This window comes from Mercenaria mercenaria, chromosome 4 (assembly GCF_021730395.1).
Source record: "Mercenaria mercenaria strain notata chromosome 4, MADL_Memer_1, whole genome shotgun sequence".
Classification (NCBI taxonomy): domain Eukaryota; kingdom Metazoa; phylum Mollusca; class Bivalvia; order Venerida; family Veneridae; genus Mercenaria; species Mercenaria mercenaria.
The window spans coordinates 11,865,223-11,889,243 of NC_069364.1; the positions used below are offsets into that span (position 1 = coordinate 11,865,223).

Below are 24,021 nucleotides of genomic sequence, written 5' to 3' on the forward strand. Positions count from 1 at the left end.
AGTTGTTCCACATCATCACCCACATCATATGACACAAAGTGTATAACTCTTGCACCAATATTTTATTAATTATGTCCCCGTTTTTGCTTAAAATTATACTTATTTATTGTTTTGATACACTTTATCTCTCTTATAACTTAATATTTTTGACACAGACTCAAGCTATTGCGCAATATCTTCATCCACCATTGGAGTCATTAGACACTCCAGTGACAGCTCCAGCTTCCTCAGATGTGCCCAGTTTCACTATCAAGCATCGAAATTGTCGAGCGCACTGTCTCCTGTGGCAGCTCTTGTATATACACCTACATACTTCTTTTATATAACGGCCAGATTGGACAAAGAGATAAGTCTGCTATAATGACCAGTATGTGTAGCAAACACTTGTTACTTTTTCATGAATGGCCAAGAAGCCTAAGAAGGTATCTAATGATAGTAATATAAAACTTTGATTCAATTACAGGAGTGAATTATGAATGTTACAAGCTATGTACAGCAGCGCCAGTATGGGCTGTCAAGAGGAAGGAAGACTTCACAGAGAAAAATGGAATACTTCCTGGAAACAAAACTGACTAAATCATTTGTTAATAAGGTAATTACTTTAAATGGTTATTGTTATTAAAATTCACAAAAAATGCCAGATACATATGATAAAATGCTGACGATAAATATTATTGAATATTTTACATGTCATTTTAGTCAGATTTTATCTACACACAAAATCAAGTTTCATACTGTTTATTCATCCAAAATTGTCTGCATTTCATTATGACTCTTAACTTATGAAAATTCGTACCACATTTAAAAAAACACTTCTTTTAAAAATCGCTCTTCATGTATATGTTCAGGTTCAAATGTTTGAGTTTTATAATTATATTTCTCATCCTGCCGATACATATTTCAGGCATGTGAGATATCGGGGAGCTGTAGAGCTACTTTTGTGATGCAGTTCAGTCCTGATGGGTATGGAACTATTTGTGTACTTAAGCTTTACATTAACATTTAAGCTTTAAGAAATGCATCATGATTTCATTGCTTTGCGGTTAGATTTAAGTTTATTTTGATAAGTCGTATATAATTATTTGTTTAATAGGAAAAAAACATAGTTTTTAGCTCGACTAGTCTATACAAAGTATAGAGAGCTATCCTACTCGACCCGGCATCGGTGTCCTTCCGCGTCCGCACTTTGGTTAAAGTTTTGATGCACTTTCTCTTTATCTTTGTTATTACTTGATGGATTTGCTTCAGACTTAAAAAAGTTGTTTCTCATCATCACCCACATCATATGGCACAAGGGTCTTAACTCTGGCACCAATATTTCATGAATTATCCCCCCTTTTTACTTAGAATTTCAGGTTAAAGTTTTGGTGCACTTTCACTTTATCTCAGTTATTACTGAATGGATTTGATTCAAACTTAAAATAGTTATTCCACATCATCACTCACATCATATGACACAAGGTCCATAACTCTGGCACCAATTTTTCATGAATTATGCCCCTTTTTTACTTAGAATTGTATATTAATTTTGATGCATTTTCACTATATCTCTGTTATTTCAGAAGGGATTTGATTCAAACTTAAAATAATTGTTCATCATCATCACCTACATCATTTGACACAAGGGCCATAATTGTGACACCTGTATTTTATGAGTTATCCCCCTTTTTACTTAAAATTTGAGGTTAAAGTTTTTATGCACTTTCACTCGATCTATGTTATTACGAAACAGATTTGATTCAAATTTTAAACAGTTGTACCACATCATCATCCACATCATATGACACATGGACAATAACTCTTACACCAATATTTATTTGATTATCCCCCTTTTTGCTTAAAATTTCAGGTTAAAATTTTGATGCACTTTCAGTTTATCTCTGGTGTTACCAAATGTATTTGATTCAAACTTAGAATATTTGTACTACATCATCACCCACATCATATGATACAAGGGTCGTAACTATTGCACCAATATTTCATGAGTTATGCCCCCTTTTTACTTAGAATTTCAGGTTAATTGTGGTGCACTTTCACTATACAAATGTATCTTTGTCATTACTTAATGAATTTAATTAAACTTAAATTAGTTTTTCCAGATCATCATCCTCATCATATGGCACAAGGTCAGTCACTCTGGCACAAATATTTTATGAGTTATATCCCCTTTTTACTTAGAATTTCAGTTTAATTTTGATGCCTTTTATATTTTTGTTGTTACTAAATGGATTTAATCAAACTTAAAATAGTTGTTCCACATCATCACTCACATCATACAACACAAGTTTGATAATGCTGGCCCCAGAATGTTCTGAGTTATGCCCGCTTTTTATGCCCCCAGCATCTACTGATGCAGGGCATATAGTGATTGTCCTGTTCGTCCGTTCGTTCGTCTGTCCGTACGAGGTTAACCAAATGGGACCGTTTCGTCTAGCATCAATACCCCTTACTAGAATGACTTGATACTTATGCAGATGTAACCTGTGACCAGTCCTCATCTTCAGACATCACCTGACCTCAGTTTGACCTTGACCTCATTTTGGACTTAGGTTGCTTTATATGGGCCATCTCTTGGTTAACCAAATGGGACCGTTTTGTCTAGCATCAATACCCCTTACAAGAATGAATTGATACTAATACAGATGTAACCTGTGACCATTCCTCATCTTCAGACATCACCTGACCTCAGTTCAAGTTGTGATGCAGTTTTGCTGTATCTCCAGTATTACTAAATAGATTTGATTCAAACTTTAAATAGCTGTTCCGAATTATTAGCCGCATGATATGACACAATCATCATGCTGCATTACTTTTGCAGAAGTTTTCCTTGAATTATGTTCCTTTTATACTGATTTAATGTTTTGAGACTTAAGCTATTGTCCAATATGTTCATCCACATTTGAGTCATTAAACACTTCAGTGACAGCTCCAGTTTTCTCAGATGTACCCAATTTCACTATCCAGCATCGAAATAGTCGAGTGCGCTGTCTTCTGTGACAGCTCTTGTTAAAATTGTTCCTTTAGTTATGACCTGTAATACCGATGCAATTTATTGTGGAAACTTAAATAATTGAATCAATGATTTGTAAACCAATTATGCCCCAGTTTCATTAGGTTTCAGAAAAAAAAGAAATTAGCTACAATACTTTTGGTCATTTTAGAGCTGGAGTGAACTTGTTTTATAGGTATTTCAGTTTTATTCCACTTTAAATGATGCTGGTTCCATCTATGTAATAAAAATTGCCCTGTTTCTATTAATACTAATCACTTATCATTTTCTGTAACAGGACAAAAGTAGCATCAACACACGGAGACCACTCTGTGCGAGTTACTGAGATAGCTACTGGGAAATGTCTGCATACATTGCGAGGACACCCACGTACACCATGGAGCCTAGCATATCATCCGTCGTACAGTAACATAGTAGCTAGTGGTTGTTTAGGAGGACAGGTCAGGATATGGGACCTGTATGTAAGTATACATTCACTACAAATGTTTGTTTATGTTGGATTTAACGTCACAATTTAGGTCATATGGCGACTTTCCAGCTTTGATGGTGGAGGAAGACACCAGGTGCCCCTCTGTGCATTACTTCATCACGGGCGGGCACCTGGGTAGAACCACCACAGGGCTTTTCATCCTTATATAACAGAGGCCTATAAAAGGTCTCTTCCCAATCCAAAAATATACTATTTTTTCCCAGCTGTGGCAGAGATATTTCCCAAAATGTAAGGTAAAATTTCTCCAAATCATGCAACAGATGGTTAAGATTTTGTTTACATTTTAGTATTTCCAGTGGAAGTGTTTGTCTGGTATCGATTTTTTGTCGCACAATGTCCTGACAGCCCACAGAACCAGTTGTGACACATTGCCAGTCTAATAAATTATGTTCCATGGCCTGGATTTTAATCCAAGTTTCAGGGGAGATAAATTTGTTTCGTCTTTCGATGTTTACTTCCGGTTGATGATTTTTCCCAAAATGAACAATTATCGCGCATAAATTTCCCAATTTTAAAAGCCAAGGCCTCTTCCCAATTTCCTGATGAAAAGCCCTGCACCAACCTTCCGTAAGCCAGCTGGATTAAAGAATTCAACGCTTCGAGTGAGGCTCCAAACCACATCGGTGAGGGGCAAGTGATTTGAAGTCAGCGACCTTAACCGCTTGGCCAGGGGGCCCCCCACTACAAATGTGCACTGTAGCAAATGTAAAAACGAATCAAGCAGTGCCAATGTTTTGGTTTAGTATAAGACTTCTGGCTCGGATTGTAATCCCAGTCAGGTATGTACATGTAACTTTCGATCACAAGCTATTGAACATATGATTTTAATACTAGCTCTGCTCTTAATGTTAAAAGAGTAAATATTTATCAGAAAAGTTTGTTGATTCAGAGACCTTCTTTAAAGTCATTAACAATTAAGCTATAACATTTAGTTATAAATTAACATTTTGTAGGGCCATGGTTGTGAAGTATGGGACACAGATAATAATTCCGTTGTTGCAGCACTGTCTTTTCACCCGACGGACCAGGTGCTTGTTATTGCAGCCGGCAATACCATCTACTTCTGGGACTGGACAAAGCCGGAGCCATTTGCCAAATGTAGTACCAGTCATGATTATGAAAGAATCAGGTATGGTCATTTCAGTGTATTTTCAAACTTTTTCACATTGAAGAGTTTTTCTGTGTACTTTTAAATTTGTTATCTTTAGTGTACTTCCTAACATAAATTGAAAATACTTAGAAGATTGCTGATATATTGGAGGCCTGGCATGTGTAATACTTACTATGCCTACACCATTACCTAGGATGCAGGGATGTAAAAAGACTTTTTTTTCACAATTTTTCCAAATTCTACACCCCCCACCTCCCCTCCCAAACAACAACCTCCCTCCCTACCATACCCACCACAATGTTTTTAAGAACTTTTCTCACACTGACATCTCCCCCCAACCCGTCTTCCCAAACACAAATATTATACACTCCCACATTTTTTTTTACATTTTTCTACCTTGGAAAAAAATGTTTTACTTTTCACACACTTAGTAATGTTTTACAGCTCATATTGTTCTTTAGAATCCCTCACATTATCCCCATCCCCTCATAGATGACAACCCACCTAAACACTTTTCATTAAAACTTTTGTTTTACATTTCTAAACCAATTCATATTTTATACCTCATATTGTTTTTAGCTTACCAAAGTGCTCAAGGTTAGCTGTTGTGACACACCTGTGTCCAACAGTGTGCGTCACCCATCATCATAATTTTACTGTTAACACTCTAAGGATCACAAAAACATCTGTACAACTTTCTGTTGCATTCAGTTCTCTGACTTCTTGCATTTTCACTTCTCTAATGGCAAACATTTTTGAATACTGGAGCACAATGTCCTTACTACCGCTCCTGTTATAAGCAGTTCTTAGGTAGAATGGATTAGACAGACTCAATGCATGTACTGAGAAATTAATATTCTTTAAACTCAGTGAGCTATAACAGTTTCCCATTTGTCTGTCAGTTAATGCTGTTCGTGTATTTCAGGTGGATTCACTTTGACAGTCTTGGACACACTTTATACACGGGAATTTCCAACAACACTTCTGTTCATAGAGATCAGCTGACTAGTATATCCCACATGGGGTAAGAATTGCTTGCTGTAAAAATCTTACAATTATTGCTGATTCAGGATATCATGTGAGAATGTCATCCAGTTTGCATACTGAAGGTCAGTGGTTCTACCAAGGTACCAGCATGATTGTGCTTGAAACGATTTCCTGAGGAGCACCTGTGGTCATCCTCTACCATTAAAGCAGGAAAGTCACTGTATTACCTGATTGTCTGATTTCTGAGGTTCAGGTCCTTTTACCTATATTCTAATTGATTTATTGGCAAAGGCCAATACTGGTTCAGATAAGCTGTAACCTCTCTTCACAATACAGTCTTAGTTAATTTTATGGAAATTAACCCTTACCCAGCTAAATTTCTATAATGAGCTTGTCCATCTTTCAATTTGGACAGTACCATTGACTGTTAAAAGGGATGCTTACCAAAAAGATACTGACTGAATGGGGAACAGTGCAGATCTTGATCAGACTGCATGGATGTGCAGGCTGATCATGATCTACACTGTTCGCAAAGGCAGAATCAGTCATGCCCAGCATGATAAGGGTTAAACAAAACTGATTGATAGAGAATGTTAAAATTTCAATGATCAGCTATATTTTTTAATACCATACTTTTTTGCTTTGTTGCTCAATATTTGGTAATTAAATACTCTGATATGAAGGGTTTTTGTTGTTGTTTTTATAGCGAAGAAAGGCCACCGCCAACAAGCCAGCCATCAAGATTAAGTTCTGTGTACAATAATATTGTAAGCTATTACCAAGACTACAGGAGGGATAGACTCTTCAGTCAACTAGGTCCTGCTGACAACTCGGGGTTGCCGGTGGCAACAGGAATTGGCAGTATAGTAGAGAGGAGCATGGGGACAGGACAAGGTATAATCATCTGCCTTGGATCCCGCTTTTGATAAATTTATCATCCTAAGTGGGAATTATACACTATTTTTTGCTATTTTGTTGCCGTTGCTAGAATTGTGAAAAGTTTCTTTGGTGTTAAAGTCTTTGCAGCTTTGCGGGCATATGTAGAAGTGTGCAAAAGATTTTGTACTATTTAGTTGCCAGTACAAAAAATGGAGAAAATGTTAAAGATGAAGACATTTGTTTGGTTTGAAGTCACTCTGTCATTAACCCTTAGCCTGCTAAATTTCTAAAATGGACTGGTCCATCATTCAATTTGGGCAATACCATTTATTATTCCAAGGGGTGTTCACTGAAAATTTACTGACTGAATAGCGAACAGTGCAGACCATGATCAGCCTGCACGGAAGTGCAGGCTGATCTTGGTCTGCACTGGTCGCAAAGGCAGAATCACTTGCCGCCAGCAGGCTAAAGATTAAAGGTGAAACTGAGACTTTCCAGTTTCAGTGATGGAAGAATGTAAAAGGTGCTCAGTTTGCACGAGTAGAAGTTAAGGGAGATTTTTGAGTTTCTTCAGTAGAACCATCTGGATATATTCATTGCAAATGAAGAATTTCACCCAGCAACACTTAAGACATATGTTATTGGAAATCAGTGAGATTTAATGTTCAGCTTGGCAGTGTAATAGTTAGAACAGTGAACTTTAAAGATTTGAAAAATTGAATTGATCAGTATAATGTAACACAAAAAAAAAAAAAATCTCTATCTTTACAAAACTCAGATACTGTTGAAAAAAACCCAAACAAGCCTGCCCGCTTAGCTCAGTAGGGAGAGTGTTGGTCTACGGATCACGGGGTCGCGAGTTCGATCCCCGGGCGTATGTTCTCTGTGACGATTTGATAAAAGACATTGTGTCTGAAATCATTCGTCCTCCACCTCTGATAATTCATGTGGAGAAGTTGGCAGTTACTTGCGGAGAACAGGTTTGTACTGGTAATGTAATGCCCGCCATTACATGACAAAAATACTGTTGAGAAACGGCGTTAAACCCAAAACAAAAACAAAAACCACAAAAAATTCAAAAGTTTTATTTTTCTCTTTGCAGGTTATGATGTTTTCCCTGACCTCCATAATGAGGACATGGGAAGACCCACCTCTCCTGTTTCCCCACCAAGACCACCAGTGGCAGGAATCAGTGGTCATCCAGTAGCAGGTCAATCCCTTAGGGGCAACGAGAACAATTTTGCCTCCTATGCCAGTCAGATTTCACGTGCATCGAGACCCCCAGAATCTCAGCCATGTCCTGAATATATAAGACGCAGGAGAAGATGGCAGTGCTATGATTATCCAAGATTTAATGCATCTGACAGGACGGGAAACGTACGGCCAAGCACACAGTCTGTATTTGGAAGTTTGCCGGAAACAGAGAGGGATCTCTTACTAAACCCAACATTTGATCCTTTCCTGTCGTCAACAAGGGAATCAAGTGGCAATGAGCTTGAAAATCCATCAGCTGGTTAATAGATTTTATTTGTTTGGTTTTCGTAATTATATCGTATATATACTAGAACAAATATGATTATAAATGGCAAAATAATGTAATAATTTAAAAGCCTATACTGGGATAATCACATAGGTTATATATTTTGTTGAACAGAGCAACATGCTTATTCAAAAGACTAATGTATATTGTGCAGAATAATTTCTGAAAGTAGTCAACCACATAGTAGAGATATGTCTACTGCTTATGAAGTCACAAAACAAAAATGGTGGAAAAATTACCAAAACTACAGTAGTTTACTTTGTAAAAAAAATGGTGAATAGATATGTACTAGTCTCTGTATGACGGTAATTGTATGATTTATCAAGCAGTAATACCAATATAAAGAATATTGATACATACTTTTTTTAATGATAACAAAGTTAACAAAATAATAATCCTTCAGAATTTTAAATATCAGTGAAGTACCCAAACTGTTTAAAGGCTGAAAGTATAGTTGAAGTTTTAAGAGATTCTTAAAAAAATATGTCATACTGCCTGACATGGCTATTACAATTACAGCAAGACTGATAGTTATAGGGGAAATTTACAGTGAACAGAGAACTACTTTTGGTCCGATTCTGACTGGGGAACTCAAGTTTTTGAGTACAATGAAAATGACATGTACCGGTAACTATTAAAGCCATGCATTTATCAATGATTTTCAGTAAAAGGAGCTCGTGTTTTTGTGTTACTAAGATATCCGAATGATTCATTTCAGGTTTAATACCTAATACAGCTGGCACTTTGAGACAGAGGACAACTGCTTTGAGAAGAATTTCTGCTGAGTCATCGTTGAGCAGACATCAGTTGCCTGCCATTGATATTACGGAGGAAATTGAAATTCCGTTAGAGGCCGTAACAGGTCAATATGTAAGGCCACAGGCAAACTGTCCAAGAACTAATACTGTGTCATCTCACAGTGAACAGACGGACACTAGTGCTGATACAAGTGTAGTTGTAAATAATGCTAGAAGTAGTTGTATATCAAGTGTTAGTCAATCAGTAGAGAATCATTCCATAAACAATAGGGAGAAAAATTTTAGTAATGAAACTTCTCGGACTACAACAAATAATGACACTAAAGTTTCAATGGCAGCCCCAATGTCTACACTTTTATCAAGATTTTTACAAAGGTCGTCACAGAAATCAAGTGAAGCAACGTCAACAACAAATTCGTCATCAGCGACTACCAAGATATTTCCAAGTATTCGAGAACGTTTACAGTTGTCGATTCCGCTGTCTACAGAGATGACGTCTGCAAGCAAACCTAAGGTGACTCTTTCACAGACTACTGGTATTCCTAAAGTAACTGTGATAATGAGCAGTCATACTGATGAAAGTCCACAAGTTACAGGTCATGGAACAAATATGCCATGTTCTCTGAATCAGCCTAGAGTATCCCATACTCCTCTAGCCATACCGGTATGTTCAATATCTAACACAAACTCGGCTGCCTATAGTGTTACGCGTTCGCAGGCTGTGAACGGAAGTACTGGTTGTTTGCGAGTTGGTGCTAACCAACCTCAAAGTGCTAATTTATGTCCAAGAAGTGCTACAGCTACAGAAACTGATGTTACCAGTCAGTCTTTATTTAACAGTCAAGATGCTTGGCGCCCATTAAGTGCTAATAACTCTACTGTTAGTTCAAGCAGGCAGACCTGCACTACAACTGTGACCAGTGAATTACTCCCTCCTGTTGCAATAAATACACCTACAATCGTGGCCAGTACCAGCAGTCATTCTACTTTATTTGAGAACATTTTTCACAATTCGAATACAGTGATGCAAACTTCTGGTGTAAATTCTGGTCACCATTCCACACGAGGACGTAGTTACCTCCCTTCATTTCGTTCACAGCCTTACAGTTGGCAGAATAGAAGCCGTTACCTTTCTCTCATGGGGCCATACCTTCAGAGTAGGGGTGTAAATCCCCAAGCTCCTGAACATACATCATATCCTGTGGAGGAAGTTTCTTCAAACGAAGGTCTGCCTTTAAGGTCACAGAGTTCTGGTCGGGAGTCTGCCAGTTTTCAGTGCGACCAAGCTTCCAGTGATACAGAGAATGAGCTGAGCTCTCATCTACATCAATCTGGAGCTTATTTCCTTCCGATTCCTGAAGATCAACGTCGTGCAGCATCATCTGCATCTCTTAGGTCATCGGGAAGTTTAGACCGTAACACTGACCCTTCAGTTTTGAGGAGGTTCAATGTATCGCCTGGGTCAGCTGATAGTTTACAAGGTCGCACATCAGCCTCAGACAGTTCTCAAGGCCAAAGGTCAGAAAGTGCTCATAGTCAGAGGTCAAGGTCAGGTAGCATACAGGAACATAGATCTAGGTCAAATTCACAGGAATATGAAGTTGAATTAGTTGTGGACCAAAATGAAAATTACACAACTAATCGGAATGTTCATCCGGATGTCCCTCAAAGGGAGGAAATTGTGCATCGGAGTCATGACAGCAACAACAATTCCATACATATATCTGTGAATAATAACCCAGCTTTGAACTCTATCAGTCAGAGAGTTGATCAAAGGAATACTGATTATGTGCGTTTGCGAGACAGCTTTGTTTCAATGACTGATCAGATTGAACGAGAAATGAACGATTTGAATAGGCGGATAAACGCTTTACGTGATAGTTTCAGCGAGAGTATAAGATCGCTACGCCATGATAGACGTAGGTACGAGACCCTGGATGGTCATCTGCCAGCGGAGACAGCAACAAACCTGGGACCTCATGATGTACAGGATGTTGGAGACCTGCAAGCAGATGTAGGAGCAACAGATGTGCTATCACTGCCTGGGGCAGCAGGGCTTCATACTCCTGATGAAGTTCAAAGTGGTGAGAGACGGCATTATTTTGTTAACTTCTAGTTTTTAAATATTTGTATAATGAACATAACCAAGATAACGATTATGACCATTTTTGTCCTTCAGATTACTAACAAATATTGGAAATGATGGTTCAAATGAAAGCTTATTGATCTGGAAAATTAGTTTAGACCTCATGCATGAGTTTGACTTTGCCAAATAAGAATGATAAAGTTTTTAAATGTATTTCATTAAGGAGGTCTTCTTTTTACTATTTATGGTATTTCGTCAAAGTTTTACGTTTTCATCATTATTTACTGTAGAAGTCGGACTATAGAATAATTCAAAACAACTTTCCTGACAAAGCGTTACAGGCATATGCATTGAACAATGCTGTTTTAATTGCAAGCGCAATACTGTGTACATTCAAACAGTTACTGTACTTAGTCTAGTCTCAGTTTTGTGAATTGAAGTTTGGTAGACCTATGTTATCACGACTTTCCTTATCTGGAAGATTGAATACAACTATACTAGTAGGTACAATATTTTATTTTCAATACTAAATACAGCACATGATTTTACAGGTTCAGGTATACCTGTATCTCAACCTTCGACATTGCTGGAGACATCACTTCGTTTTCACACACAGGGAAGAAGGCCACTACATCCCAGAAATCCTTTACAGGGGTAAATATCTAGTATAGTAGTAGTAAGTACATTAGTTTAAACTACAAGTATTTAATAATATGAGCTGCGCCATGAGAAAACCAACATGATAGTGCATTTGCGACCAACATGGATTCAGACCAGCCTGTGCATCCGCAAATGAAGTGAAAATTTGCATATCATTGAAAAAAATAAATGGTGATTTTGGATGTCTTGGTCAGATTGAGCAGTGTGTGTGTGGGTATCAGGGGGATTTCTTCAGCATCCCTTCAGAATTGAATCTTGATCCCAAACCTAACTTGTGATTTCTTTACAGTTGCAGGTACATTTTCCTAATCAGTCTAGGTAATCTTAATTAAATAGTTTTCCTCTACTTTAATTTGTAGTTAAAATACATGGAGGAACTTCACTGTTAATTAAAACAACTTAATTGCAGCGAGTTTCTTTTTGATAGGAGAATAAGGGAAAAATGTCTGAATCTTTTTTTTTCTCTTTTATTTTTCAATCATAAATACAAACATACAAATCGTTTATATTTCAAATTACACTCAAACACAATAATACAACTAGATTTACATGTTTATATCTAAGAGATTTAAATAAAAGTTAACGAGTTTAGAAGTGAAAGGACAGTGGGAAAGATAATAATCATTCAGGCAAGAATGGAAGGATGAGAAGGGAGAGTGAGAAGAGTAAGTCGAGTTGAGTTATGTCACTTGGAATCATGATCCTAAAAGGCATAAGGAAGGATATTTTTAAAGGATAGTGTTGTTCGTTTCCTGTTTTTCGTAATTGATAGTTTGGTACTGTATTGTATAGCTGAGAGGCTTGGCTTATTTCAATATTAGTCCACTTCAGTAAAATTTAACCATTTTTCTTCATATTTATGGAGCCTGTCATTAATCATTGCTATTTCTTTTTCAATTCTAATTCTCTGCTTGAAAAATGTAAAAAAGTTATCAAAAGAAGGAACATTTTTTGTATATTTCATTTTAAAGATAAAAAATTTACCAAGAATAATGATAAAGTTTAGGATATCTTCTTTATCTGTGTTACCTATGTAACCAAAACAAACATCCTTTATATTTAGTTTTAACTCATTGTATCCCTTATTTTCCAGAAAGACTTGTAGTCTGTTCCAGAAAATTTGTACCTTTGGACATTCCCAAATTAAATGTTCTATACTCTCATTACTCATGCAACAGAAATCACATAAATTACTTTGAGACAATTTACATTTATAAAGATATTTGTTTGTTGGGAGCAAGCGCATTAACAATTTATATTGAAAACTTCTAAGATTGTTATCTATTGTGGCTTTGAATGGGTTACTAAAAACTTTTTCCAATCAATTTCCTTATCATCAAGAATGTTTTCCCATTTGAATATAGCTGTTGGTTTTTCATATGTTTTCTTACTCATTAAAAGGTTATAAAGAAACTTGTTTGGGGTTTTACTTGATTTCAGTTTCTCAATAAGGTGGTTGGTTTTGCTTCCATAAAGAAATTGCATTGAAATAAGGTCTTTAAGATTTTTCGGAATTGCTGATACTAACTGATGATATTTCAAAAAGTCAGTCTCATTCAGATCAAGTATTTGTTTTGCGTCTTCAAATTGATACCATGTATTTGTTCTAAAATCAAAAGGTTGATCAATGAATTGTATACCTTTTTCATGCCATCTTGTCCAGTAGATTACATTATTTCCAAGTTTAATTTCACTATTGTTCCATATTATATGTTTTTGTAATTCATTGTTTTCAGCATAATAACTGTTTATTAAAAACCATGAAACAAGTACATCTTTCAAAAAAGGGTGACCTGTGCATATTCTTGATACATCTTTCTGGTTCATATTGCATTGTAGAATGAAAGTATTACCAACCCTGTTAAGTATGTTTCCATAAAAGACTTTCCAGTAACCATTATTTTCATTCGAAGTTATGCGCTTTACCCAACATGCTTTAATAGAAGTTAGGAATGTATTAATATCTGTTAACTTAAGGCCTCCTAAACTGTAATTACTGAAGAGAGTGTTTCTTTTGATTTTATCATTTTTTCCATCCCATAAGAACTTAAAAATTTTTGTTGTTATATCTTTGACAATACTTTCTGGTGGATTTTCAAGTACTGTGAAGGGATATATAAGTTTAGGTAAAGCAAATGTTTTGATTACTGTTACCTTTCCCATCAGAGTAAGTTTTCTGTGCTGCCATTGTTTTAAACAATTTGTAAATTCCTGTAATTTTGGTTCTAAATTAAGTTCAGTATTGCGTTTTAAATCTGTATGAAAAGTTATACCAAGGGTTCTTGCTTGTTTTGATGTCCAAGTAAAATTCATATTTTCTGCATAGTTCAATTTAATGTTTTTAAGGGTTCCCAATTTTAATACTATAGATTTTGATGTATTTAATGCTAATCCAGATATTTTACATGGAGGAACTTCACTGTTAATTAAAACAACTTAATTGCAGCGAGTTTCTTTTTGATAGGAGAATAAGGGAAAAATGTCTGAATCACTGACATTACTTCTAATTCAGACTGAAATGATGTCAGTTAATAGATGCAGAAAACAATTCTATAAAAATTACAATTTCAAATGAATGCCACATTCTATACCATCATTGGCAGTTTTTGATAGCATTTAAATATTTGTAGAGATGACGAGGCACAAGACGACACGCACCACTGGCGTACATTACAGAGACATTATCTCCACCCACACTATTCCTCAAGTATTCTTGACGATACAATAAACAGACCAAATAATGTAATACAGTCTGCAATAAACCGGGCGATAGCAGGTAAAAAGTCTATTAGTGGATATGTTAATTTGTCTCGTAGAATTTCTCATTTTTAGAATATTAATTATTTGCATCTGTGATGCATTTTATACCAGGAATGAAATGTCAGAAATCAGATAATTCAAGCTGTGTTTTATAATTTGAAGATCAGAATGTTACATAAAATTCAATACATGAAGTTAGTTCATGAAGATAGTATTGATCCCCACCATGGCCAAGATAGAGCAGACTGTTAATTTTTACCGATTTATTTTAGCTCAATGGGGAGACCAGCTTGGAGTCACCAGCTTTGAATGAATTATTGGAATAATTTTTGAGAATAAAGTATTTGATATCTGAAATAAGTAAACATTAACTATTAAGCTCATTTGATAAACTCTGTAAACTATAAAGGTGTTAGGGACAGTTTTTGTATGTTGGCATTTCCGGTTAATGATAATAAACAGTTTTATAAACCGGCAACTGGAAAGTTATATACCTCAACAGACTACATTTTTATCAGTAACTAACAGAGAAATGTCTGAGCCAGTTCACATGCATGAACTCATCATGTCACGACTATCGTTCTAACTACTACACCAGATGACATTGCTGGTATTATGTAAGGTACAAGCGAGTGCACAAAGTCGGGTTTCATGCCCACAGCAATGAGAGGCAAGTTATTCGAGGTCACTGACCTTGACCACGGAAACCCATTGATCTTTACTGCAACATATGATATGATAACATTAATATTATTGGTATATGTCAAAAGACAACTCGGAATTTAAGTGCAGATGAGGAGTATGTTCTCTATTAAGATTTGATAGAAGCCATTGTATTTGAAATTATTTATCCTCCACTTCCAATTCCTGTGGAGAAGTTGCGAGTCTCTTGAGGAGAATAAGAAAGCTATGGAACAGAATCTAGGAACATTAGTTAGGTTAACTGCTATTGATGTCAAAATACTTTTAGAAGCAACTGTACTACTTAACCCTAATGAACCTAAAACAAATACAAGTACATGGAGAACTTGTTCAAATTTTAGCCCATCTGATTTTTTGAAAAAAAATGATGAGTTATTGTAATCACTTGATCGGTGTCGGCGTTGCCTGGTTCAGTTTTATGTTTAGGTCAGCTTTTCTCCTAAACTATCAAAGTTATTGCTTTGAAACTTGCAACACTTGTTCACCATCATAAGCTGACCCTGTACGTCAAGAAACATAACTCCATCCTGCTTTTTGCAAGATTTATGGCCCCTTTTGTACTTAGAAAATGTCAGATTTCTTGGTTAAGTTTTATGTTTAGGTCAACTTTTCTCCTAAACTATCAAAGCTATTGCTTTGAAACTTGCAACACTTGTTCACCATCATAAGCTGACCCTGTACATCAAGAAACATAACTCCATCCTGCTTTTTGCAAGATTTATGGCCCCTTTTGAACTTAGAAAATCAGTTTTCTTGGTTAAATTTTATGTTTAGGTCAGCTTTTCTCCTAAACTATCAAAGCTATTGCTTTAAAACTTGCAACACTTGTTCACCATCATAAGCTGACCCTGTACAGCAAGAAACATAACTCCATCCTGCTTTTTGCAAGATTTATGGCCCCTTTTGGACTTAGAAAATATCAGATTTCTTGGTTAAGTTTATGTTTAGGTCAACTTTTTCTCTTAAACTATTAAAGCTATTGCTTTGAAACTTGCAACACTTGTTCACCATCATAAGCTGACCCTGTACATCAAGAAACATAACTCCATCCTGCTTTTTTCAAGAATTATTGCCCCTTTTAGACTTAGAAAATCAGTTTTCTTGGTTGAGTAATATGTTTAAATCAGCTTTTCTCATAAACTATCAAAGCTATTGCTTTAAAACTTGCAACTCTTGTTCACCATCATAAGCTGACCATGTACAGCAAGAAACATAACTCTGTCCTGCTTTTTGCAAGACTATGGCCCCTTTTGGACTTAGAAAATATCAGATTTATTGGTTAAGTTTTATGTTTAGGTCAGCTTTTCTCCTAAACGATTCAAGCTATTGCTTTGAAACTTGCAACAGTTGTTCACCATCATAAGCTGACTATGTACATCAAGAAACATAACTCCATCCTGCTTTTTGCAAGAATTATGGCCCTTTTTGGACTTAGAAAATCATGGGTAGGACAATTTTTCTATCATACAAAAAAAAATCAGATGAGCGTCAGCACCTGCAAGGCGGTGCTCTTGTTATCTATACCATAATGTGTTGTAATGAAATAAATATATTTTTGTTTAGGTGCTTTTATGGGTACTGGTGAGTCTGCAGTAGCTAACAATATCATCAGCCAGACACACAGAATACAATACTGGGATTTCTCCAAGTGTGTCATACCAGATATAAGTCAAAGTAAGTACAATTAAGCTTTACCCAGATAAATTTCTAATATGGACTTGTACATCATTCAATTTGGGCATGGCCGCTTATTGTTCAAAGGGGTGTTTGCTGAAAATTTTCTTACTGAACAGTGCAGACAATGATCAGACTGCACAGATGTGCAGTGCACTGGTCGCAAAAGCAAAATCTTTTGCCACCAGCAGGCTAATGGTTAACATTTAACAGCTGAAGGTTGTTTAAGGGTCTGAAAAGGCTGAAAATTTACTTACCTTTTGAATTAGAGATAGACTCAGTAACCTTTCAAGTACATAGCTTTCTTTATTCAGCATAAAGCCTTATTTTCAAAATAATTCAAGTGTTTTGTAGCTGAATTTTCAGTTACTTACAGAGATTAGGTACGGTAAGTAATGGTACAGACTTGAGGGTTTTAATAACTGGTATAACATAACATAGTGTTGAAGAATGGCAAATATTACATCTTAGACAATAAATTAAACAGGTCTTAAATAATTTATCATGTTGTTGATTTAGTGATTATTCAGTTTGGTTCAGTCTTTACCAGAACAGAAGTTTCAAGTGTTTGTCTCAAGGTCAAGGTTTTACTGTGAGATCAGATGTCAAATTAATGCTTAAATTATTATGGAGCGTGCACCGCCTCGGTAGCCTAGTGGTAGAGTGTCTGCGTCGAGTGCAGGTTCGAACCCTGGCCGTGCCATATGAAAGACGTAAAAAATGGTACTAGTAGCTTCCTCGCTTGGCGCTCAGCATTAAGAGGGTAGTGCTAGGACTGGTCAGTCTGGTGTCGGTATAAAGTGACTGGGTGGGGTATCATGTCGCATGTCTACGGCGTGATATTCCAGTGAGGACGCACTATAAGTTGGGCATTGTACTCACTGCTACAAATAGACACCGTCGTTTATATGACTGAAAAATTGTTGAAAAAGACATTAAACCCGAATACACACACTCTATCTAAGATAAAGTCAATACAATAACATTGATACAGAGTTTTACATAATCGATGCAAGAAAATTACAGAAACACATAATCATATAATCTGGTAAATGAAAAATAAAGCTGAAAATTCAAAACAACAGAATGTATGAACTTAAAAACTTGACTTGTATACCATTTCTTTCTTCTGAACCTTACACGATTCCAAATATATGTTATATTTGTTTTAATTTGTTTTATAGTTGGTTCAAAAGCTCTTCAGAGCTTATGTTTTGTAATGTTGTCTTCTTGCCGACTTAAAATAAAACTTACTGTATTGTATTGTATTGTATTGTAAATGAAAACTAGGCTGTCTTTTTCTTTTATTTGGATAGATTGGTTTTGGTTTTCTTATGAAATTTTACTTGGATAGATTAATTCTGCCAAATGCTTTGTATAACTGAAGAATCAGTTGATGTGTCAATGTTTTGTCAGTATTTGTCAGTTGACATGCTAATTCAAAATTTTTGTTTGGTGACAGCTCTAGCACTGAGAGTAACTTCCAGTCTTGTTGATTTGAAGGCTGTTTTATACTCAAAGGTTAAATCATGTCATACCAATTGTCACTTTTGTCTAGTAAAAGAGCTAAGAGACGTAGGAATTATGACGTATAACAGTCATCTAGTTATTGTCAGTTTTGTTTGTTGCAGGTAAAATCAACATTGTTGTTCCGCACTGTAAACTACATAACAGTGCCAGTGCCAACATATCCCAGGATAACACACTGCTGGCCACATTTGTCCCTAATCATCATGGTTTCCCTGACAACAATATCTTAGCAGTGTATTCTTTACTACCAGGAACCAGAGGACAGTGCCTCTATACTAAACAGTTTGGTAAGGAATTCAGTAATAAAACGCTATTGGCAACATTATTTTAGCAATCATTATTAATATCCTGACAGTATATTCCGTAGTACTTTAACACAAAACAAGTGGCATTTAGTTTCTAAACAAGAACCAGTTTGTTTTGTAAGCATAAAAACTGATGATCTAGAGAAAGTTTCTTACCTTTCCAGTGGTCATAATGCACAGTTGTGCATTTTTTCCCCAAAGTTGACAGTAGAAATCATGCATTGTGATGTGACATTAGAAAGTTTGTTACTTTAACACACTCTGCTATTTGAGGATTTTATTATTTCAGAGATCTGTTACTTAGGAATTATGCAAAATTGCATTAATTAAGTTTTTGTGAAAGAAAAACAAAACTAAATTTACAGAATAATTGGATTTGAAATACATTTGAGCCGCACCATGAGAAAACCAACATAGTGCATTTGCGACAAGCATGGATCCTGACCAGACTGTGCAGATGCTAATGGTTTCTCAAATTGCAATAGGCTTTGAAAGCAAACAGCATGGATCCTGACCAGACTGTGAGGATGCGCAGGCTGGTCCGGATCCATGCTGGTCGCAAACTCACTGTGTTGGTTTTCTCATGGCGTGGCTCATTTTAAGTCTGCATGATGGTCTTTGGCCTCTGCTATATTTTAAACAGCCCATGTATTTAATAACCAAATGGTACATGTAAATATGTAACCACAACTGTTGTTTCTATGCTAGTTATTAACCATGTCTAAACTATTCCAAATTTTGATAATCACTGCATGTACAAAGATTCAGTTTATTATAAGTAATTGTTGGATTGCCGTTTTTATATGAGCTATATCCATATTCGTTCTTTTTGATTTGATGTCTTCTCATTCAACTTAAATCAAAATTTTTTATGCCTAATTTTATATCTTGACCCACGCATCTTGTCATTATTAATATTATTTTATAGGTCCAAATGCTGTGTCTGTTAGTATTTCACCTACTAATAGCCACATCTTGGTGTGTCTAGCAGCCAGACGTCTATCCTGGGTTTTCACAAATCAACAGGTAATCCATTTTCTCACAGTGTACTTAACTTTGAAATGTCAGTTTTTATTATGCCTCCCTTCATAGAATATAGGGGTATATTGTTTAGCTGGTGTTTGGTCTGTAGGTCCTTCTGTAGACAATTTAGTTTCTGAGCAATAACTAGAGAACAATTGGGCCTACTTTGGTAAAACTTAGCATTACTGCCTTTGGTCAGTAGATAACCGGTCAGTAGGTCAGTGATCAAGGTCAGGGTGAACTTAACACTGAAAGTGGTTTCTGCTCTGCAACTAGAGAGGGCTTAAACCTAATACAAAATGGTCAGACTTGGTAGCATGATTTGCTTGTAAAAATAGCTGACCTCTACTTAAATAAGTTAAAGTATTGCACACCCATTACCTCTGACAAGTTTTCGTCAGAGCATATCAGCCATACAAACAGTTCTTATTTTATATACTTTTTTTTAAAATTCACACATGATTTTCACAACTTTTTTGTTCAGATAAACATATTTTAGTTCTTTTTATGGTATTGTGACAGGTAACTATTTATCATTATTATCAAGAATTTTCCTATTTTACTGTAGTCTTTTGTAAATACAGTCATGAAATCACTGATAATTTCCCTTCCTTCTATTTTAGCTGGTTGCACATATTTACAAACTAGAAAAGAAACAGGCAGGAGAAAATTCTATGAAGGTAAAACCAGTCTTCTAATTTTAATTTTTAAGAAATGCCCATTTAATATTCAGTTTTCAGTATTTAGAGTATGTTGAAGGCATATGCTAGAATTCCCTGTATATAAGATGGGCGAAATTTTTCCCAGTAATGGAATTTCTTCAAACTTTGGATTTCGATGGACAGTCACCTAAGAAACAAAAATATGCAATAAAAGTTATAGGTAACTGGTATTGAAAGAGTTCTCTGCCCTTGAAAACATCATTTTTGGGGGAAATGCTATTTTCAAGGGCAGATATCTCTTTTTTTTTGATATCCGTGTCCTATGATTTGTATTGCATATTTTTGTTTCTTAGATCATTGTCCTTCATTATCCAAAGTTTGAAGAAAGTAAAAAAAAATGGGAAAAAATTCACTCCAAATTCTACCATACGTCCTTAAACAAACTGCTGTGTAACCATACATGTTTGTATTTTCATTTTGCCATACTGTGAAATCATTTAATTTTACAGACATGAAATTCAGTGGTTTTTGCAAAGATAACGAATTTGTGGAGGCATGAGTTTTTGGATTCAAAAATAGAATGAATAGAACATGGTGTTCTATTTCGTGGATTGGCATACTACCATTAAATCCACAAAAATTAGCCCCCTCCCCCCTTCCACATAAAAAATGAAAGATTTCACTGTAATTGGCCTTAACTCAGGAGACTGCAAATAATGACTTCCTATGACACATAAATGTCTATTAAATGGTTATTCCGCAGATATTGCTTTGTTTACATATGGAATTTTAAGTCATAGAGTGGCAGAATAAGCTCATTAAAAATGTTTCAACTGATCAATTCAGGACAATGGATAAGCCTTCCTTTCCAAGCTCTTAGTATCATGGGATAAATATTTTCCAGGAGTTGTATACTGCAAACTCATATTTGGGGGGGGTTAAATGATCTGTTTTGACTGAAGTGGCCATTTCCTTGGGACTTGAATTCATGGATTTCAAACTTTACTGATACAATGAAAAGAAATATTTGTTTATCTGGATTAGATTTCATTGATTGATACAACCAGGAAGTCCTGGGAAATTTCTCCATCACAAATATTAAGGATTTCACAGAAGTTGACATGACATAAAAAGAACCAATAATCAGTGCACAAAATTATATTAATCTTCGTGACAACTTTTGATTTCAAAACACTTTCGTATTTTTACAGCATGTGAATAATGTTGACCATATATGCAGTTCAGATGTACGTACACATGTTAGTGGCAACTCTGCAAGCTGGCTTCCACTGCCTGGACAGGGACTTGTTTATGGAACAAACAGAGGCGACCTCCATATATGTAGACCTGGGTATGTACAAAGTACACCAGCTGTTTGGTATATCACTACACTGTAGAGTGATTGTATAAATACTTGTTGCATTAGCCTGTTTATTCCTTGGGTTTAATGCCTAAATGAAAAACAAAATTGTATCACTTTCACTGACAAATTATCTGTAAGTAACAAAAAAAAAATCACATTGGGCTAGCTGATATGAAGGGTAGTTGAAGACCACTTTAGGGCAAGCTTATTTGATCTGTTTTGGTAACTGAAAATATCCAATCAGACAGATGTGGGCCTCCATGACTGAGTCATTAAGGTCGCTGACTCGTATCACTTGCCCCTCACCGTTGTAGGTTCAAACCTGGCTTGGGGTGATGAATTCTTCATGTCAGGAAGCCATCAAGTTGGCTTATAGGTCAGTGGTACCATCAGAAAAACCATGAAAATAGTTAGCTGGGAACATTCAGAAAGATAGACCCCTTAAATATGTAGCTGAAAACATCCCATCAGATAGACCCCTTAAATATGTAGCTGAAAACATTCCATCAGATAGACCACTTAAATATGTAGCTGAAAACATTCCATCAGATAGACCCCTTAAATATGTAGCTGAAAACATTCCATCAGATAGGCCCCTTAAATATGTAGCTGAAAACATTCCATCAGACGGGCCACTAAAATATGTAGCTGAAAATATCCCCTCAGACAGACTCCTTATATATGTAACTGAAAACTACATCACAATTGCCTTTGAAATAGATAGCTGAAAACATCCCGACAGACAAACCAATGAAATGTGCAGCAGAAAACATCCCATCAGCTATAACCCCTTAAATATGTAGCTGAAAACATCCCATCAGATATAACCCCTTAAATATGTAGCTGAAAACATTCCATCAGACGGGCCACTAAAATATGTAGATGAAAACATTCAATCAGACAGAGTTTTACTTTGCGATTCGCTTGTTCCTCTCCAATCTCCTCGCTCAACCCCCTTTAACACCAAAAAAGTGTTGTTTTCTTCACTCCTTCAGTTTCTTTTCTATTGTGTTTCTTGCTCCTAACCTCTGACCTTTTGACAGCACATCCACTCTTAATAATATGAAAGTTAACTTAGTCTCTCAGTCATTGTCAACAAGTAACATGTGGCAGTGACAGTTATTAGGAGCACCAGTGTCCTTTGGACACATATCTATTTGAAAATTTAGGACTATATGCATAACTAATGAAGAGAACTAAATGAAAACTGTTTTCACAGTGACAGATAGTATAAAGCAGCTATTAATTACTATAACTCCTCTGAAAGGAATTTGTTTGTGTAACATGTACTAAATATTGGTTATATTACAAGCAATCTTGACTTCGTATTATCTCTGATAAAGCAGTTTTGTAGTAATAGGAATTACTTTTAATGAAAATGAATTACTTTTAATGAAAGCTGTAGTGTTACCTTATTATCAATGAATTTGGTTTAATATGTGGAAGTGATATTAGTTTCAGCATCATTTTTTACACAATCAGGGTATAGTCTTTTACCTGACATATATTCTGTTTGTTTCAGGGTCAAACATGTAGCTGGAAAAGCAGATTTAGATGGATCTGAAACCAGTCTAGGTGATGCAGGAAGTGACAACAGTTTCCAGAGCTTGTTTGGACAGGTGCCCTGGAGAGTGTATTCCAGTCCAAATAGAGTCAGCACTTCAACACAGACTCTTGGTGTAAGGAGGTCCGCTGGTACCCAGACACCTCAGGATACATGATGATGTAATGCAGCTGGTACCAAAACATCTTAAGAACATATGAAGGTCTAATGTCAGCTGGTTCCTCTATAGCTCAGAACCTGTGATGTAATATCAGCTGGTACCCAGATGCCTTATGACAGAAAACATTTTTATTTCACTGCATCAAAACAAAGTGATGGTTTATTAATTGAAAAATAATTGAGTTGATAAATAAATCTTAAATGTACTGGTATGTAAGTTCATAAAGATTATATGTTTTAACAAGCGAATTTCTGGTACCTTCTACTTAATTACAATAATTAATTCATATTATAAACATTCCAGCCTAGGTATTATTATTTACCAGCATGCATATTATTTAACATGACTTTAGTACCAGGCAATATTTTTAATACCCAGATCAAGACAGCCTTTTTACTTCTCATAACATGTAAATTTTTCAGCACTGCTAAAATGTCTGTTAGAATGCTAACATTCAGTGTTTTTTCAATGCAAGGAAAATATATTTTATTGACATTTATTTGAATAAAGTTAAGTAAAAGTGATGGTTAAAAATAAGTAAAATTGTCAAGTGTTTTCAGACTGGCCCATTGATAGAGATTAAGATTTGTGTTGGTTTTCAGTCTTAGGTCGTGGGCCTTTACAACAAACACTGAATCTGTTGCAGGACCATTACCAAAACACATATTAAATATTATTATCAATAAGACTTGAAAATATGTGATGATAAATCTGGCATTTGTATAATAGAAGAAGAATTGTGTTGAACAATTAAATA

The 24,021-nt window shown here is 35.7% G+C and overlaps 1 protein-coding gene across 2 annotated transcripts in view; it reads left to right on the top strand.

Moving 5' to 3' along the window:
• The window catches only part of LOC123551012 (activating molecule in BECN1-regulated autophagy protein 1A-like), a 34,068-nt gene extending 10,556 nt beyond the window's left edge, over positions 1-23,512 (top strand). For both annotated transcript variants that reach the window (XM_045339606.2, XM_053540447.1), the window contains exons 2-17: positions 464-592; positions 905-963; positions 3,288-3,471; positions 4,454-4,629; positions 5,537-5,635; positions 6,305-6,492; positions 7,580-7,990; positions 8,736-10,859; positions 11,413-11,515; positions 14,152-14,297; positions 16,547-16,657; positions 18,289-18,474; positions 19,421-19,518; positions 20,139-20,195; positions 21,389-21,528; positions 23,063-23,512. In XM_045339606.2, the coding sequence (XP_045195541.2) occupies positions 473-592; positions 905-963; positions 3,288-3,471; positions 4,454-4,629; positions 5,537-5,635; positions 6,305-6,492; positions 7,580-7,990; positions 8,736-10,859; positions 11,413-11,515; positions 14,152-14,297; positions 16,547-16,657; positions 18,289-18,474; positions 19,421-19,518; positions 20,139-20,195; positions 21,389-21,528; positions 23,063-23,261 (4,401 nt within the window). In that variant the 5' untranslated portion in view covers positions 464-472 and the 3' untranslated portion in view covers positions 23,262-23,512. The remainder of the gene's footprint in view (positions 1-463; positions 593-904; positions 964-3,287; positions 3,472-4,453; positions 4,630-5,536; positions 5,636-6,304; positions 6,493-7,579; positions 7,991-8,735; positions 10,860-11,412; positions 11,516-14,151; positions 14,298-16,546; positions 16,658-18,288; positions 18,475-19,420; positions 19,519-20,138; positions 20,196-21,388; positions 21,529-23,062) is intronic.
• Positions 23,513-24,021: the final 509 nt, after the last annotated feature.